At 43.2% G+C, this 17,367-nt stretch overlaps 1 protein-coding gene across 3 annotated transcripts; it reads left to right on the top strand.

The window, feature by feature from the left end:
- Positions 1-1,599: 1,599 nt before the first annotated feature.
- TEX48 (testis expressed 48) lies at positions 1,600-16,822 on the top strand. 3 transcript variants are annotated; one of them, XM_011750389.2, is made up of 5 exons: positions 1,600-1,762; positions 11,407-11,514; positions 11,746-11,868; positions 14,933-15,064; positions 16,509-16,822. In XM_011750389.2, the coding sequence occupies exons 2-5, from the start codon at positions 11,511-11,513 to the stop codon at positions 16,610-16,612; spliced, it is 363 nt and encodes a 120-aa protein (XP_011748691.1). In that variant the 5' UTR covers positions 1,600-1,762; positions 11,407-11,510; the 3' UTR covers positions 16,613-16,822. The 3 variants fall into 3 exon arrangements, with proteins under 3 accessions (XP_011748691.1, XP_070934337.1, XP_070934338.1); XM_071078236.1 differs by lacking the exon at positions 1,600-1,762 and adding an exon at positions 7,585-7,628 and having other exon boundaries at positions 11,792-11,868; XM_071078237.1 differs by lacking the exons at positions 1,600-1,762; positions 16,509-16,822 and adding exons at positions 7,585-7,628; positions 15,776-15,913 and having other exon boundaries at positions 11,792-11,868.
- The last annotated feature ends 545 nt before the right edge of the window (positions 16,823-17,367 follow it).

Raw genomic sequence — 17,367 nt, 5'->3', positions numbered from 1 at the left:
TTACCATTTAAGAGTGTGGCTTTAATCATTCTGAGCAAACTGTCACAAGGACAGAAAACCAAACACTGCATGTTCTCACTCATAGGTGGGAATTGAACAATGAGAACACTTGGACACAGGGTGGGGAACGTCACACACCGGGGCCTGTCGTGGGGTGGGGGAAGCGGGGAGGGATAGTGTTAGGAGATACACCTAATGTAAATAATGAGTTAACAGGTGCAGCACACCAACATGGCACATGTATACATATGTAACAAACCTGCACGTTGTGCACATGTACCCTAGAACTTAAAGTATAATAATAAAAAAAAAAAAAAGTGTGACTTTACCTGTGAGCTTTCAAAGGCGGTTTAACTCACCATCAAATATTTATTAAAGGAATTCAGCACAGCTGTGGGGTCACATCACCCTCCCCAATCACCTGAATGACCCCACAGCTGTGCTGAATTCCTTTGCTTTCTTCTGTTTCCATTGTAGCCAGTGACCTCCAGATGCATCAAATGATAGCCCTGATTGAGAACATGTTAATCCAATGTGGCTTCCTCAAATGTGTATAGTACTTGCTTGTCCTAAATAAAGGAATGGAAAGAATGCCTCCTAAGGTGAGAGATTTTGTCAGGACTCCAATACAAAGTGATTCCCTCTTTTCTGAAAGATAAATTGGGGGAAAAAAATGTCACTTTATGTTTGCATATGTTTTTAATAACTACCCCTTTCTTTATTTTATTTTTTGAGACACAGCACCTCTCTGTCAGAGCCTCTCTCTGTCGCCCAGGCTGGAGTGGCAGTGGCATCTCAGCTCACTGCAAGCTCCGCCTCCCGGGTTCACACCATTCTCCTGCCTCAGCCTCCTGAGTAGCTGGGACTACAGGCGCCTGCCACTACGCCTGGCTAATTTTTTGTATTTTTAGTAGAGACGGGGTTTCACCATATTAGCCAGGATAGTCTCGATCTCCTGACCTCGTGATCCGCCCGCCCTAGCCTCCCAAAGTGCTGGGATTACAGGCTTGAGCCACCGCGCCCAGCCAGTAACTACCCTTTCTTAAAGTGCTTACTACATCTAGGCACTATGTTAAATGTTTACCTGATTTCATTTAATACTTAAAAACGCATACAGGACATATAATTATTATTATTCCTGGCCAGGTGAAGGCCACACCTATAGTCCCAGTATTTTGGGAGGTCAAGGTAGGGGGGATCACTTGAAGCCAGGAGTTTGAGATCAGCCTGGCCAACATGGTGAGACCCTTTTTTCTACTAAAAATACAAAAATAGCTGGACATGATGGCGCATGCCTCTAGTCCCAGCTATTTGGGAGGCTGAGGCATGAGAATCGCTTGAACCCAGGAGGCAGAGGCTGCAGTGAGCCAAGATTAGGCCACTGCACTCCAGCCTGGGTGACAAACTGAGATTCTAGCTCAAAAAAGAAAAAAATATATTATTATTCCCATATTGCAGAGTGTGAAGTCCCTTTGTCTAAGGTTACTACCCAGTGGGTGGACAAAGACAGAATGGCACCCAGGTCTACAGTGTCCAGTGCTGTACTGCCCCCTTCTGGCCATCCTCTAGGTGCTTCCCGAGGCCCCAGGACTTGTGCCCCAGTGAACAGCCTGGTGGATGGACAGCATGGCATCGTGGTCAGCAGAACTCCTCCCTCCTCCATGCTGTTGTGGTTCAGTCCAAACCCCCCAGCCCCAACATTCCCCAGTTCCCCAGCTCTGTGACATCACAGACAGCCTTCTTTCCACTCTGCCAGCTGCAGGTGAGTGGGGCTCATAGTTTAGACCAAAAGGCGGGAGGTGATAGTTTTTCTGTACCAAAAGGGACAATGTCCCCACCACTCCTGGACACCTATTAATTTTGCTCCAAGAAGCAATCCCCATCCCTCATTTGCTTTAACCTCACTGTTTCTCTCTCTCTCTGGGTCCCAGTCTCCACCTGTGCTGAATGACCTCCCTCATCCCCGCCCGCAACGCCAGAAGCTTTCCTGTTTGACCTCATTGATCTTTCTTCTGATCAAAGTGCAATGGGGTCACTAGAGACCTGAAGTTCCTAGCCCACTGGGGGACAACCCAAAGGCCCTCTTCTTTGGTTCCTGCTTCCCCCTAGAGGGGGTCACTGGTAGTGCAAGAAGTGTCACACACCCCCTAGGCATCTTCCCTACATATTCATCAGCATCAGAACCTTCATTTATATTTATTAAGCCTTTACAACACACCAGAAGCTGTGCTAAGCACTTTCCATCATTATTTAATCCTCAGAACTACCTTCTATTGTAGATACTGTTATTATCATCCCCATTTTACAGGTCAGAAAACAGATTCAAAAGGTCATAAATTCTTCTAAATTACCTAGCTAACAGTAGATCTCCAAGAATTAAACCCTAGAGAATGTGCTTGTAGCTGATACACTGCTGTCCCTAAGAGCCTTTTCATTTCTGAAGAGGGTTCAAAAGCTCAAAGCTCTCTGCTGTCAACACTCAGAGGAGAAAGTGGTTCTACTACCCTCTTTCTTGCAAAATTGTCTGGTAAACATGTGGAGAGAGCATCAGTACAGGGTGCTGACAAACCTACACTTCAAATCCCTGCTGACTGATAATATGGATGATCTCTACGGTTTATTTTTAATTGAAAAAAATCAAGGTGCAAAACATGGTGTATAGTAAGCTATCATTTGTATTAAAAAGAGAACAAGAGAATTTGAATAACTACATTTTCTTGTATATCCGTAAGCTGCTTTGGTGGAAGATGCCTCCATTCACTACATGAAACAAAAACTGAATTTATTTCTGGTTAAACAAGGGAGAACAGCGCTTGTATGGCAAAGTCCCTGCACAAAGCTCATGGCTGATGCATAAGGGGCTTTGGGAGGTGTTGAGTTCATGTACTGGTGGTGTTTCAGAGACAGCAGTGCTTGGGAGTGGTAGACCTTTAGCTATGAAGTGTACCTACCGGCATGTGTCTGTTAGAATGGTTACCAAGGGAGTTTCATTAATAGATTAAATGGGTGTCACACAGGTTCTGGGGATTCGTTGTTACCGAGGTTACAGGGCAATCCATCGTCATCTAGGAATGTGGGAGCTTCTCTTTTTATTCTCATTCTCTGCCTTCTGGTCCTCCCTCAACCAAAGCTGCAGGAAAGACCCTCCAAGATTGTCCAGATCTTCACCACTGTCATTGGCTTTTCTTGAAAACACAGTTCCATTTTTCCATGTACAGAGATCTGGTTTTCATTTTGAGTATCAGTCTGCCTCATTTCTTCTCATTTTTGTCTTTGAATCATTTGTTGCACCATTTGTCAAACCAGAGGCTACATAAAAGCATTCAGCTCTCTAGACAACAGAACCTGAATGATGCAAGACAATGATAATGAAGGCCAGGCGCAATGGCTCACGCCTGTAATCCCAGCACTTTGGGAGGCCAAAGCTGGCAGTTCACCTGAGGTTGGGAGTTCGAGACCAGCCTGACCCAACGTGGAGAAACCCCGTCTCTCCTAAAAATACAAAATTAGCTGGGTGTGGTGGTGCATGCCTATAACCCAGCTACTCGGGAGGCTGAGGCAGGAGAATCGCTTGAACCCAGGAGGCAGAGGTTGCAGTGACCCGAGATCACACCATTGCACTCCAGCCTGGGCAACAAGAGTGAAACTCCATCTCAAAAAAAAAAAAAGAAAAAGGACAATGATAATTAAGAGTATTTTCAAAAGGATCTGAAAGCCTCTCTGGAATCATGCCCCATGATTTCCCTGGCATGACCATCTATCTTTGATAGCCAGACTGCTTTTTCTTTGGGCTTAGCTATAGATTAACCTCACCTGTGATATTAATCCAGGCACAACAGGGAGTGTTAGCAATGGTGCAGACTCCCCTAATCAGCTAAAATAAAACCCGAAGGTTTCTGTGATCCATAATTACTTGAGCTAAGGATTTTAAATTGGTCAGGTGTACCCTAGGATGGGGACTATATGATTTTCTATGTCAGTCAAGGTGAAGGGAGAAAAAAAAGCACTTTAAATTGTTCAACTCAGAATCCTCAGAAGTCTGTTTCACCTGCTAGTAGCTAAACCCCCAAGAAGGGTTTCATCCCTTCAGATGCTGTGTAAGAAGGCATAGTCCACTGTGGGTGCTGAAGAATCATGCACTGGAATGGTCTAAATATTCATCATGCAGAACAATTAGTCTTAATCATAGTTGGAATAGAAAAGTCTGATCTCCACATAAGAAACAAACCATATCAACAAGCAAGCAGTATAGCTTATATTTATAGCAGTATAGTTCATCTATATTTATAGACAATGCCCCTTGGGAGTTTAGAGGCAAGATAGGAAAGTGTTAAGTGCAAAAGTCTCCTCAGAAAGACTCAGCAGACAGATATGGACAGCTGGCCTTCTGACATGGAACATTAGTTCTTCTAATGGCCTTTCTACATACAGTAAGTGCAAGTGTTCTCCACAGACTCCAAATTCTTAAGGAACAGAGGAAATTTGGGTCCTGTCTTTATTTCAGTGGCCAGTTGTTTTATCTAGTAGGCCGTAAGATTATTTTGATTTCCAGTTAACATTTTAGGACTCTTGGAAAATGATGAAGATATCTACACTAATAGAATTTCCCATTCCAATTGATTTTTTTCTAAATCCCCTATTTTAGATATGAGCGTTTACACAGAGAAGAAAGGGCTCCTTTTACTTATACTCTTTGCCCCAGAATGTCCTTTGAAAGTGTCCTGAAGTCTATTAAGTCACCTATTGATTCATCATTTTGTTTGTTATTAATGAATCTTTGCCCTATCTACCCTTAAGAGAAAATCTTTTGAAATAGTTTCATGTGGAAATAGTTCCTATTTTTCTTACCCTCTCAAGTCCATTTTTAAAAATATTATGCTTAGATGGGTTATTTGAATCTTCTGACCTTTCTCATCCTGCTACTCTTAAACATTTTCCCCATTGTTGAAGGTCAACAATTTTTTTTTTTTTTTTTTTTTTTTTTTTTTTTTTTTTTTTTGGAGTCAGGCTCTCCTGTTGCCTGGGCTGGAATGCAGTGGCATGATTATAGCTCACTGAAGCCTTGATTTCTCAGGTTCAAGCAATCCTCTCTCCTCAGCCTCTGAGTACCTGGAATTGCAGGTGCACACCACCATGCCCAGCTAAATTTTGATTTTTAGTAGAGACAAGGTATGTTGTCCAGGCTGGTCTCAAACTCCAAAACTCAAGCAATCTTCCTGTCTCAGCCTCCCAGAGTGCTGGGATTACAGGTGTGAGCCACTGTGCCTGGCTTGAAGGTCAACAACGAAATGAACTAATTGGTACAAATATGATAGTCCAAGACAATTAGTAATGAACAGAATCCTGAATCCCACAGGATACAGAAAACAAACTTTCTTTTGTTCTGAAATTTGGGAAGATTCTATTTTTACCCAACTCAACTCTTACTTGGTTTAAATTCAGCCTTTCTGGATCTACCTTCAGTGCAGAAGTTTTAGGTGGGTATTGTGCAATGTGATTGTTCTTTTCCAGAAAAATGCTCCCTGAAAAATTTATCTGGGCAACCAGGGGAAGGAATAAGAGGAGTATAAGTGGGTAGTAAAGCTCAAGTTGGGTGGAGAGAGAAAGAGAGAAGCAAAGAAAGTAGGTGTCAGAGGTTTGAGTGAGAGTAAGGTCTTTCTTTTTTTTTTTTTTTTCTTTCTGAGGCCAGAGCATTCCAGACAAAGAAGCCTTCTATTATATGTTTGACATTTTTGTCTTCTCTCTTCTCTAGAGCTCCTCTTAAATCTGATTTTTGACATCAAAACTTTAATCCTAAGTCATCTAGTAATCCTAAGTCATCTAGTGAATTTTTGCCATTTATTAAGACAAATACATGAGAGTACCTATAGTGGGAGTATATATATGGAGTTTTTCCAGGAAGAGGCAACAACCTTAATGCAGATGAGACCATGACAAGCAGGAAAGAGCACACTACAATTGATAAACAGTTTCTACTTGTGCACAGTGTCTTGAATTTCTTGGCCAAGCAGAGCCTAAAAGAGGCCATATGATCAACAACCTGAAAATTACTGACTCCCGAATATAAGCTAAAAAAAAAAAAAGTGACCTTCTTTTATGATTTACGAAGACAGAACACATGCTGACAAAGGTTTAGAGGGACCCAAGTCCAAGTTTTAGCAATTGCTCCTAGACAAATTAATTACCACTCCAACAAAACTCCAACCACCCAGGGCTGATTCATGGTGGGGGCTTGTCAGAGCTATGCTTCCATTCCTTTCTTATGAAGCGCTTCCTTCTACATTCAACGTACACAAGGCAGTCTGGAACAAAGCCAAACTCCATGAGGCAAGCATTTTTGTAAGTGGATGAAGACAATGGAAACTAAAGCAAGTAGCAGAATAAGAAGCAGATTAATGGCAAGGATGTTTGCTAAATGGTGCATCTCCAAAACAAAAGATCCAACTGCCTATATAAATTTCTATTTCTTTATAAATTATAGAAAAATGAAATAAATCCACTAAAGAGAGCTCAGTAAAATACATCAGAGCTCAAATCACGTTTAAAAAATAAAATCCCATGACATGACACTAAGTCTAGGGGAAGAAAAAGAAACCTCACCTGGCAGCAGATCCAAAAGACTATTGGAGATTGGGGCTAAATGGACCTAGTGAGTGCCCCCACTTTGACCAAAAAATCCACACAATGGGGATATCTGTATGTGTCTAGCCTGCGTTGTATCTAACCACAGGGAACAGCTTATGTGCAGAAAGTTAAAAATCAGTTAGTGGAAGGGAGAAAGGAGATCTGTTGGGCATAGTTTTTTTCCAACAGTCAGAGAAGGTTCATGTGTTTATTCAACAAATATGTATAAAATACCTATTCTTTGCCCATCCCTGGGCTGAATGCTGAGGATACAAAAGTGAATAAAATACTGTCCCTGCTTCCATGGACATTTGTCTATCTTGTGTCTTGTTCACTGCTATCTCTCCAGCACGTAACAGTACCTGGCACATGGCAGGTTTTCAGTAAATACATGTTAAATAAATGAAGAAGAAAAAAAAAAAAAAAACTTGGCTGGGCTCAGTGGCTCAAGCCTATAACCCAGCGCTTTTGGAGGCTGAGGCAGGGAGATTGCTTGAGCCCAGGAATTCGAGACGAGCCTGGGCAATATGGCAAAATCCCACCTCTACCAAAACAAAACAAAAAAACAGACTATAACCGGGCATGGTAGTGCGAGCCTGTATTCCAAGCTACCCAGGAGGCTGAGGCAGGGAAATCGCTTGAGCCTGGGAGGCTGAGGCTGGAATGAGCCCTGATGGTGCCACTACAGTCCAGCACAGGTGTCAGAGTGAGACCCTGTCTCAAAAAATAAAAAACAAGAAAAAAAAAAGAAAAAGGAAAAAGCTCATGAACTAGTATCCAGACTGTCAACAATAGGCAGTTACAAGACGATGTTTCAGCAAGTATTTACTGAGCATTTACCATGAGCTAGGCAGTCACTGTACAATAACAGGCTGTGATACAGGAAAACACGGTGGGCCAGCAGGGGAGTGCTGTGGGAGCACAAGAGAGGGACTCCTAACTCATCCTATGCCTTCCTATAGCCCCTGAGCTGAATCCTGGAGTTTAATGACTGAAGGATTGAGGTGAGAACATCCCAGGCAGAGGGAACAGGATGTGAACAGGATCCATTTAGTAAAAGGTGATTGGGTGAGCTGCCTATACAGCATCTCTTATGGCTGTAGCGTGGTGAGTGCAACCCAGAGAAAATGAGGCTGAAGAGAATAACAGTGGTGATCACAAAAGAAGTTGGATCTGCAGACTTGGGGACCCCCTTGGTGGGGCAGAGGGTTGTTGGGGCAGAAGAGAGATAGGATTTACATGTCTACCAGACAACTCTAGCTTTAGGTGGAGGCAAACAAGCCAATGAGAAAGTTTAAGCAGTGGTCCAGGTGAGAAGTGATGATGGCTTACACTATGGTGAAGGAAATGGCAAAGGATTGACTGGACAGACAGACTGAAGAGATATTTGGAAAGTAAAGTTCAAAGACTGATGAACGTGAGCAGACAGCAGGAGGCTGGCAGGCTTCTGACTCTAGAGACAGAGTGAATAATAGGACCATACCATAAAATAGGAAACATGGGAAGAAGATAGATATGCTTTGCAGCAGATGGGGAAGAAAAATAGTCCCAACCAGTAAACAGAGAGCAGAACTAAAATTGACTCATGAAACCATCAGAGTCAGCTTAGCAAGTGAATGAGGTAAGCTGTGTCCTACAGCTTGTGATATTCCTGGCACAAAAACTACCCCCCACCTCTCTACTGCCCCCAGGACCTGCAAATGCTTTTACTCAAGACAAAAATACATGCTAGTTTATTCTACAAACACCCTCAATTTTTATTCTACAAACAATTATTGACTTCCCACCCTGCGCTAGGTACTGCTCTAGACACTGAGAATAGAACAGCAAACCAAAGAGCTAAAATCCATGACCTCATGTGACTTCTAATTTAGTGGGGAGAAGCAGACCTTAAGCACAGTAATTTAGCAAATAATGTAAAGTGTTAGGAAATGAAGCTGGGCACGGTGACTCACACCTGTAATCCCAACACTTTGGGAGGCCAACATGGGAGGATCACTTGATTTCAAGACCAGCCTGGGCAATAGAGTGAGACCCCTTCTCTTAAAAAAAAAAAAATTAAGAATTTGCTGGGCATGGTGGCATGCACCTGTAGTCCCGGCTACTCAGGAGGCTGAGGCAGGAGGAGCCTAGAAGTTCAAGGCTGCAGTGAACCATGATTGTGCCACTGCACTCCAGCCTGAGCATACAGCTAGACCCTGTCAAGAAAGAGAGAGAGAGATTGAGAGAGAGACAGAAGGGAGGAAGGAAGGAAGGAAGGAAGGAAGGAAGGAAGGAAGGAAGGAAGGAAGGAAGGAAGGAAGGAAGGAAGGAAGGGAGGGAGGGAGGGAGGGAGGGAGGGAGGGAGGGAGGGAAAGAAAGAAAACGTCTGCAAAGAAAGCAAGGAAGAAAGGAAGAGTTAGGAAGTGTTGGGGTGCTGGACAAGGGGGTATAATGTTAAATACAACCAAGAAAGTCTCACTAGAAAAGGTGACATTGAAGCAAACACTTGAAGGTAATGACAGAATGTTGTAATCTAAGAGAACTGAATTCCAGGCAGAGAGCAAAACAAGCACAAATTGTTGAGTTGAGGGCTTGCTGTGTTTTAAAACTCAGCAAGGGGGCAAATGGAATTGGGGAATTGAAGGAACTGAAGACAGAGTTGGTGATGAGGGTTGTGAGTGGACAGGAGGGAAGAAGGATGATTACATTACAGAATATCTTAAGACCCAAGTGAGAACTTTGGTTTTTCTTCTGAGGAATATGCGAAACCACAGAACAATTTTGGAGAAAAGAAAGACTAAGAGAAAAAAATCTTTTTGACTCACTCCTGCAATCCCAGCACCTTTCGAGGCCAACGTAGGAGGATCACTTGAGCCCAGGAGTTCAAGACCAGCCTGGGCCACATAGGGAAACCCTGTCTCTATAAAAACTACAAAAATTAGCCAGGTGTGGTGGTGCACTCCTGTAGTCCCAGCTACTGGGGAGGCTGAAGCAGGAGGATCACTTGAGCCCAGGAGTTTGAGGCTGCCGTGAGCTGTGATCACGCCACTGTACTCCAGCCTGGGTGACAGAGTAAAACTCTGTCTCAAAAAAAAAAAAAAAAAAAAAAAAAAAAAAAAAGTTTGCATTTACCCCCACATATTTGCTATTTCTTATCCTATTCATCCCTTTCTGTAAATGTGAATTTCTATCTGGTATCATTTTCCTTTGATCTTTCAGCATTTTTTTGCACGCTGGGTCTTCTAAAGACAAATTCTCTCTATTTTTGTTTATCTTATAATGTCTTCATTTTGCCGTAATTATTGAATGATGTTTTCATGGAATAGGAAGTGAAAGGTTTACAGGTTCTTTTTTTCATCTTTATTTATTCCAGTTGTTTTAAGAGCCTGCTCTTTAGTTTACTTTTTGGCCATTTGACTAAAATGTGCCTAGGTGTGATTTTCTTTTTGTTTTTCATGTTTGGTGCTCACTGAGTACTTATGTTGATGCTTTCTATCAAATTTGGTAAATTTTCAGCCACTCTTGCTTCAAACATTTTTTCTGCCCTTGGTCCTTCTGAGAGTCCAGCAACGCGTGTATGTTACACAGCTTGGTAGCATCCCGCAAGGTCACTGGTGTACCCTTCATCCTTTTTAAATCTTTTTTGCTTTCTCTGCTTCAGTTTGGATAATTTCTATTGACCTTTTTGCAGGTTTACTGATCATTGCTTTTGCTTTGTCCAATCTGTGGTTAACCCTACCCAATACATATTTTCTTCAGATACTGGTTTTTATAGAACTAGAATTTCTATTTGATTCTATTTGAGTTTCCATTTCTTCCTTCCATATTATATCTCTCCATCTACTATTCCCATTTTTTCCTGTCCTTGGAAGTTTTGAGCTGAAGATGACATGATACATTTTAACAGAACTACCCCACCTTTTGTATTAATTATGGAGGAAGTCCAGGGTAAGAGAAATAAGGAGACCAGTTAGGAGGCTATTGCAGTAATTCAGGCAAGACATGATGGTGGCTCCGGCCAGGGTATGGCAGTAGAGAAAATGAGACTCAAGTGCCTATAATGAAGGCAAACTCACAAAGCAAAGTGAATGAGGTATTGTGAGGGACGCCTGACCAATACCATGATCAGAATTTCCTTTTCAAGGGGGGTTTTGCCACAAGAAGGGGAGTGAGAACAGAATGTATCCAGAGATCTGAAAAACTTGATACACAAATAAAGGAATCTGGGACTAAAGCAAGGCCTTATAATCCTGGACCTTCAAAACTAGAAAGATCCTTGAAGAGATCATCTAGCCTAACTTCTTATTACTGATGAGGAGCCTGAGACACAGAAAGAAGCATGGACCTACCCAAAGCCGTCCAGCAAATTAGTGGCAAAACCAGAATTTAAAGCTACGAGTCCATATGCTTCCTTTCCATAGGACCTGGACCAGCTGGGATCATTTGAAGCCAGGAAGCCACATGAAGAGAAGGGAGGAAAATGGAATGACCATTGATTGAGTACTTATCGTATACCTAGCACCACAGGAGCTACTTTTCATATATATGATTCTTTACTCCTGCAAAGTAGGCACTGCTATTCTCATTTTTCACATGATAAAAGTGAAGTTCAAAAAGGGTAAAGAATCCACCCAAGAACATGCACCTGTTAATGGGGTAGGACACAGAGCTATCTGAAACCTGAGCATGTTCACGTGCATGTCTGCATGAGGTGGGATTTTGCTGTCATCAGATCCTATCTGGAGTGTGAACACAGGTGAAGGACTAACATTTTTCAGCCACAGTCTTATGTTTACTTAGGAAACAGCCCAGCCCAGTGAATTGGGCTCAAACTCAAGATTGGCTGATTCAACAAGGCACCCCTGCAGACAAAGCTGGCAGAGTAGAGATTTCAACTCCTTTCCATGGGTAAGAAAATTTGTACAGAATAGGAAAAAAAAAAAAATGGCCTAGGCGGAAGGGACTGGATCTGCTGGCCATGGGAAGCTACAGAAGATTTGGGAGAGGGGAGGAGTATTATGTTAATACCCTGGGAGAGGCTGACCCAATGATACCCCCCCGCCACCACAGTCAATTTCCAATAGGCATCTGGAATTCAGATTCCAGAACCCATGCCCCTCATTCCTTTGCCTCCAACAGCAGCCCACCAAAACCTGATCTCGAAGATCTTCTGTTTATGCTGCAGGGACTGTCAGGAGCCCTATGCCATCGATGACTCCAAGGTTCCCAGTCAAACCCAAGAGCACAAGCCATCGACCCAAAGTAGGTATCAGATAAGGACACTCTGCATGGCCCCTCTATACCTCAGTTTGCTCACTTTCTGCCTGCTGGGATACCCCCAAACTGCCTTCATCTTTTGAGTGATAATTCCAATTTAAAATGAGGTGGGTGTTGGATAGCTAAGTACTCAAAACAATAAAAAAGAGAGCTTAAACTCTTGTACTTAAAGTATAGTCTACAGACCAGCAATACTGGCATCACTTGGGGGCTTGTTACAAATGCATTTTCAGACCCTGCTCCAGACCTACTGAATCAGAACTGGCACTTTAACAGGATCTCCAGGTAAATTTGAATATACATTATAGTCTGAGAAACACTGGATTAAAGACTATAAAAATAGTGGGTTAAGATCCCTGTTTGGGGGGCAATACATGCTAGTTCAAATCTCAGTTCTGCCACAGAAGTTGGGCAAGTCTCTTGACCTCCCTGAGCCTCACTGTCCTTACCTGTAAAATAGGGCTATTCACAATACATTATGATTTTACAGGATCATTGGGAGGGTAAAATGAGGCAATATAAATAAACATCTAGCTCAGGGTCTGGCACAGAGTAGGCACTCAACATACAGAAACAATATGTAGGTATTGATCAGGATAGAGTATGTTCTGCTGCTAAAACAAATAAGTCTTGAAATCTCAATGGTTTACAAAATAAAAATTTATTTCTTGCTTACACAAAGTCTAGTACAAACCAGCCATCCCCCTTTTAATCTTTAGCCAGGGCCTCTGGAACATGAGGCTTCCTAGGCTACCATGCCAAGGGAAGACAGAGAGACAGAGAAGGCACCCTGGTCTTCAGTTTGTAATCAAAATCTTCTTGAAGATCCAGGAAAAGAGATCAAGCAGAGAAGATCAGGGATCAAAACCAACTATTTCAGACAGAAAAAAAAAAAAGGAAGCATTGTTGTCAAAATCAGCCAAATTTAGGACTCACACAAGTGGGAGGGGGTGAGCACAGATGGCCAGGAACCTGGCAGACCCCCATTGAGAGACAGGAAAGCACAATGATTTGTTTTGACAGAAATCCACATGTGAGAGTCTTTAAAATACTTTCCCTGGAAGTAGAGTCACAATAAAAATCAAGAACCTTAAAAATATGAATGCCTTTTCCCAAGGGAAGGATGATGATAATTACTGAGAACCTATAATATGCAAAACACTGTCTAGGCACTGGGGACCCAGCTGTGATCAGATAAATCCCTTACTGTTTCAGAGCGTATATTTCTCATTTTAACAGTAAAATGATATTATTTAATCCCCACCATAACTCAAAGAAGTGGACATTAGTATTCAAATTGAACATACCATTTTGCAGATATGAATGAAGAGGCAGGCGGGGGTTAAGCAAATAGTTAAGGTATGCAGCTAATAAATGACAGAGCTGTCTATCACAGAACATAGTTCAGACTGTCGACAAAATTCGTTGTTGTTCTTCTAGAAACCTAGAAGTATATAAAGACAAAGTCTCATATACAACATGTTCATAGCAACAGTATTTATGGTAGAAAAATTTGGGCTGGGCACAGTGGCTCACACCTATAATCCCAGCACTTTGGGAGGTAGGAGGATCACTTGAGCCCAGGAGTTCAAGACCATCCTGGGCAACATGGGAAGATCCCACCTCTACAAATAATAAAAAATTAGCCAGACTGGGCACGATAGCTCACGTCTGTAATCCCAGCACTCTGGGAGGCCAAGGTAGGTGGATCACCTGAGGCTGGGAGTTTGAGACCAGCCTGGCCAACATGGAGAAATGCCATCTCTACTAAAAATACAAAGTTAGCTGGGCATGGTGGCACATGTCTATAATCCCAGTTACTCAGGAGGCTGAGGCAGGAGAATTGCTTGAACCCAGGAGGTGGAGGTTGCAGTGAGCCGAGATCACGCCATTGCACTCCAGCCTGGGCAACAAGAGCGAAACTCCATCTCAAAAAAAAATTAGCCAGGTATGGTGGCACACACCTGTCATTTCAGCTACTCAGGAGGCTGAGGTGGGAGGATCGCTTGAACTCAGGAGGTCGAGGTTGCAGTAAGTCATGATTGCACCACTGCACTCCAGCCTAGGTACCAGAGTGAGAGTCCCTCAAAAAATAAATAAATAAATAATAAAAAATCCAACATTAGAACTTTGGTTAAATAAATCTTACATTATTCAAAAACTAGAATATTGTACAACCATTTTTTAAAATTATTGACATGAAAAAAAATTTATGCTATTAATGTATATAAATAAATTCAAATGCAGGGCTGGCTGAGGTGGCTCACATCTGTGATCCTAGCACTTTGTGAGGCTGAGGCTAAAAGATTACTTGAGGCCAGGAGTTCGAGACCAGCCTGGCAACATAGTGAGACTCCCGCTCTCTACAAAAAAAAATTTAAAAATTAGCTGAGCGCAGTGACACATGCCTGTAGTCCTAGCTACTTGGGAGGCTGAGGCAGGAGGATTGCTTGAGCCTAGGAGTTTGAGGTTACAGTAAGCTATGATCACACCACTGTACTCCAGTCTGGGCAACAGAGCAGATCCTTGTCTCAAAAAATAAATAATAAATAAGTAAAATTCATCCATAATACATAGGATATGATGGACTATGTAAAATATGCATAGGAAGAGACCGGAACTGGGATAATAACTTGGGGAAGAGGTGTTTGGGGTCACTCTTTCCTCTTTTATACTATGTATTATTTCCTAACTTTTCTATAAAGCATATGCATTACATTTATAAATGGAAAAAAGTTAATGTCTTAAAAGGAATACATACTTTGCCCTGAACTGATCATTATACATTCTATGCACATAACAAAATTTCATATGTAGCCCATAAATATGTACAAATATAATGTATTATTTTAAAATACACACTTTGAATTCAGCACCTACTTGTGAGGGGAAGCCCTCAGAGGACAGGAGGTGGTAGTTTCAGGTACACCCCCACCCCATAGTAACCCCCACTTGCCTGTGTGCACTGCTTCAGAGCCTGCAAAACACCTTCACTTCCGTGATCTCACCTAAGCCTCCCCACGTGACCCTGTGGAATTCTCATTGCCAGATTTGCAGCTTCAGAAGGATGAGCTTGACAGACAAAATCCCAAGCGCATTAACGCAGCCTCCCATTTGCCTTCGAGAACACCCCTGATCCAGCCAAAAAAGAGCACTTCCTCCAGCAGCAGTGAGTTTGAAGGTGAGTCCCAAATTGGGGTCCTAACACTGATCAGAAACCCCTAGACAGGGAGCCTGGTCCTGACTCCACTGATATTTCAGCTAAGCGAGATGCGGAGATGGAATCGCTCCCAACAAGCAGCCCCAGTCATATTCCAGAGCACACTGGGGAGACCCTAGAGTCTAAGACCTGACTCCACTATCTTCCAAGCTAGGAAGAGGATGAGGAGGAGCAGGTCTGGGGGGAAAGGGCACACATCCACGCTTTCCTTTCAAAGCTTGGTGGCATCATCTTTTTTTTTTTTTTTTTTTTTTTTTTTTTTTTTTTTTAGATGGAGTCTCCCTCTGTTGTCTAGGCTTGAGTACAGTGGTGCAATCTCTAATCTCAGCTCACTGCAACTTCCGCCCCCCAGGTTCAAGTGATTCTGCTGTCTCGGCTTCCTGAGTAGCTGAGATTACAGGTGCCCACCAACATGCCTGGCTAATTTTTGTATTTTTAGTAGAGAAAGGGTTTCACCATGTTGGCCAGGCTGGTCTCGAACCCCTGACCTCAAGTGATCCACCTACCTTGGCCTCCCAAAGTGCTGGGATTACAGGTGTAACCACTGCACCTGGCAGCATCATCTTATACGTGTATTTTTCATATGCTTAGTTGATATCTACTTTGGCCACTAGACAGTAAGTGCCAGGAGGGCAGGGCCCACATCAGTTTTGTTCCCTGTTATGCCCCCAGATCCAGCCAGGTGCATGGCAAGTAAACAATGCCAGAAAACACTTGTGGATTGAATGTAGTTCAACTGGGGGTGAAATGCCTCTGGGTCATGGAAGAACAGATGCCCAATCCCGGGACAGGGGCACAGCCCAGGAAGAAGAAATGCAGCCACATTGCTGGCCAACAATTCTATGCCCAGGTGGTCTCACATAACTCACAACCAACCCAGGAGTCCTGCTGAGAACTAAGGATTATCCAACCCAGTCATTTTGAAACCCCCTTGAAAACAACATTTCACAGAGTCCAATTTTTATAAAAGACCAAAGAGGAACAGCTCTGCTTGAATCAAGCCTGAGAAGGTAGGAACCCCACCACCTCACCCTCTCCTTCCTTCTGCCCTTCCCACCCCCTACAGGGGTGAGGTTCACAGAGGGAAAGGGACTTCCCACGAGTGCGCTAGGGAATGACGTGTCAGAGCCACGAGGGGCCCAAGTCTCCTACTTTCTATGCCACTGCGCTTTGCAAGACAGCCTACCATCACTGAAGCCACCAACGTAGCACAACGCAAAACACACTGCAAGAAACTCCTCCTATCACAAAAGTCTTCGAAGTCCTAAGCTAGGGGCTGCCTTGGGTCCCTTGGGATTCAAGAATCTGAGGAATGATCAGCAATGGATACAAACAACAAGAACAGTTCATCCAAGCCCTATTCAAAGGCCTTCACCCAGCATAATGTTTTCCTTTCTTCTTTCAGATCTGAATGCATATGCTTCCCAAAGAAATTTTTACAAGAGAAACTTAAACCGCTACTGCCAGGAGCGCTGGCCATTCCAGCCGTGCCTCATTGGGAGGCCATGAGCATTCTAGCCGGCAGCTGCACAGCTGCTGGGGCGCCTCCACGAGGAAGAGGGCGGTGGACAGGAGTCATGAAGATGAATTTGGAAACTCCCCTGAAGGAGGAGAAGACGTCTGAACCATCCTTGGGCCACCAAGCAAGAGTCACCCCAGCTCCTGAAAAAGCCCCCATGGAAAGAGCTGCCTCCAATTAAAGTTCTTGATTGCACCAGAGGATGTGTCCTTCCTTTTTTCCTTTCCCCCTTACCAAATAATGTCTTATTATTTTTAAATATATTGTCACATCTTACTAAGCTTTAAAAAGTTAGCCTATTGGCCGGGCACAGTGGCTCACGCCTGTAATCCCAACACTTTGAGAGGCCGAGGCAGGTGAATCACATGAGGTCAGGAGTTCAAGACCAGCCTGGTCAACACGGTGGAACCCCATCTCTACTAAAAATACAAAAATCAGTGAGGTGTAGTGGCGTGCTCATGTAATCTCAGCTGCTAGGGAGGCTGAGGCAGAGGTTGCAATGAGCTGAGATCTCACCACTGCACTAGCCTGGGTAACAGCCTGGTAACAGAACAAGGCTCAGAGAAAGAAAGAAAGAAAAGAAAAGAAAGGAGAGAAAGAGAAAGAGAAAGAGAGAGGGAAAGAAAGAAAGAAAGAAAGAAAGAAAGAAAGAAAGAAAGAAAGAAAGAAAGAAAGAAAGAAAGAAAGAAAGAAGGAAGGAAGGAGGAAAGAAAGGGAGGGAGAGAGAAGGGAGGGAGGGAGGGAG

The sequence above is a fragment of the Macaca nemestrina genome, chromosome 14, assembly GCF_043159975.1.
Source record: "Macaca nemestrina isolate mMacNem1 chromosome 14, mMacNem.hap1, whole genome shotgun sequence".
Taxonomy (NCBI): domain Eukaryota; kingdom Metazoa; phylum Chordata; class Mammalia; order Primates; family Cercopithecidae; genus Macaca; species Macaca nemestrina.
The sequence above is the reverse complement of the archived record's forward strand: the minus strand, read 5'-3'. Positions and strand labels throughout refer to the sequence as shown.

What these genes read in the sequence shown, in the direction of transcription:
- TEX48 (XM_071078236.1), top strand. An exon ending in ATTTCAACTCCTTTCCATGG is followed by an intron (nt 11,515 to 11,791) that starts GTAAGAAAATTT and finishes TTTATGCTGCAG; the next exon opens with GGACTGTCAGGAGCCCTATG. An exon ending in GCACAAGCCATCGACCCAAA is followed by an intron (nt 11,869 to 14,932) that starts GTAGGTATCAGA and finishes TCTCATTGCCAG; the next exon opens with ATTTGCAGCTTCAGAAGGAT.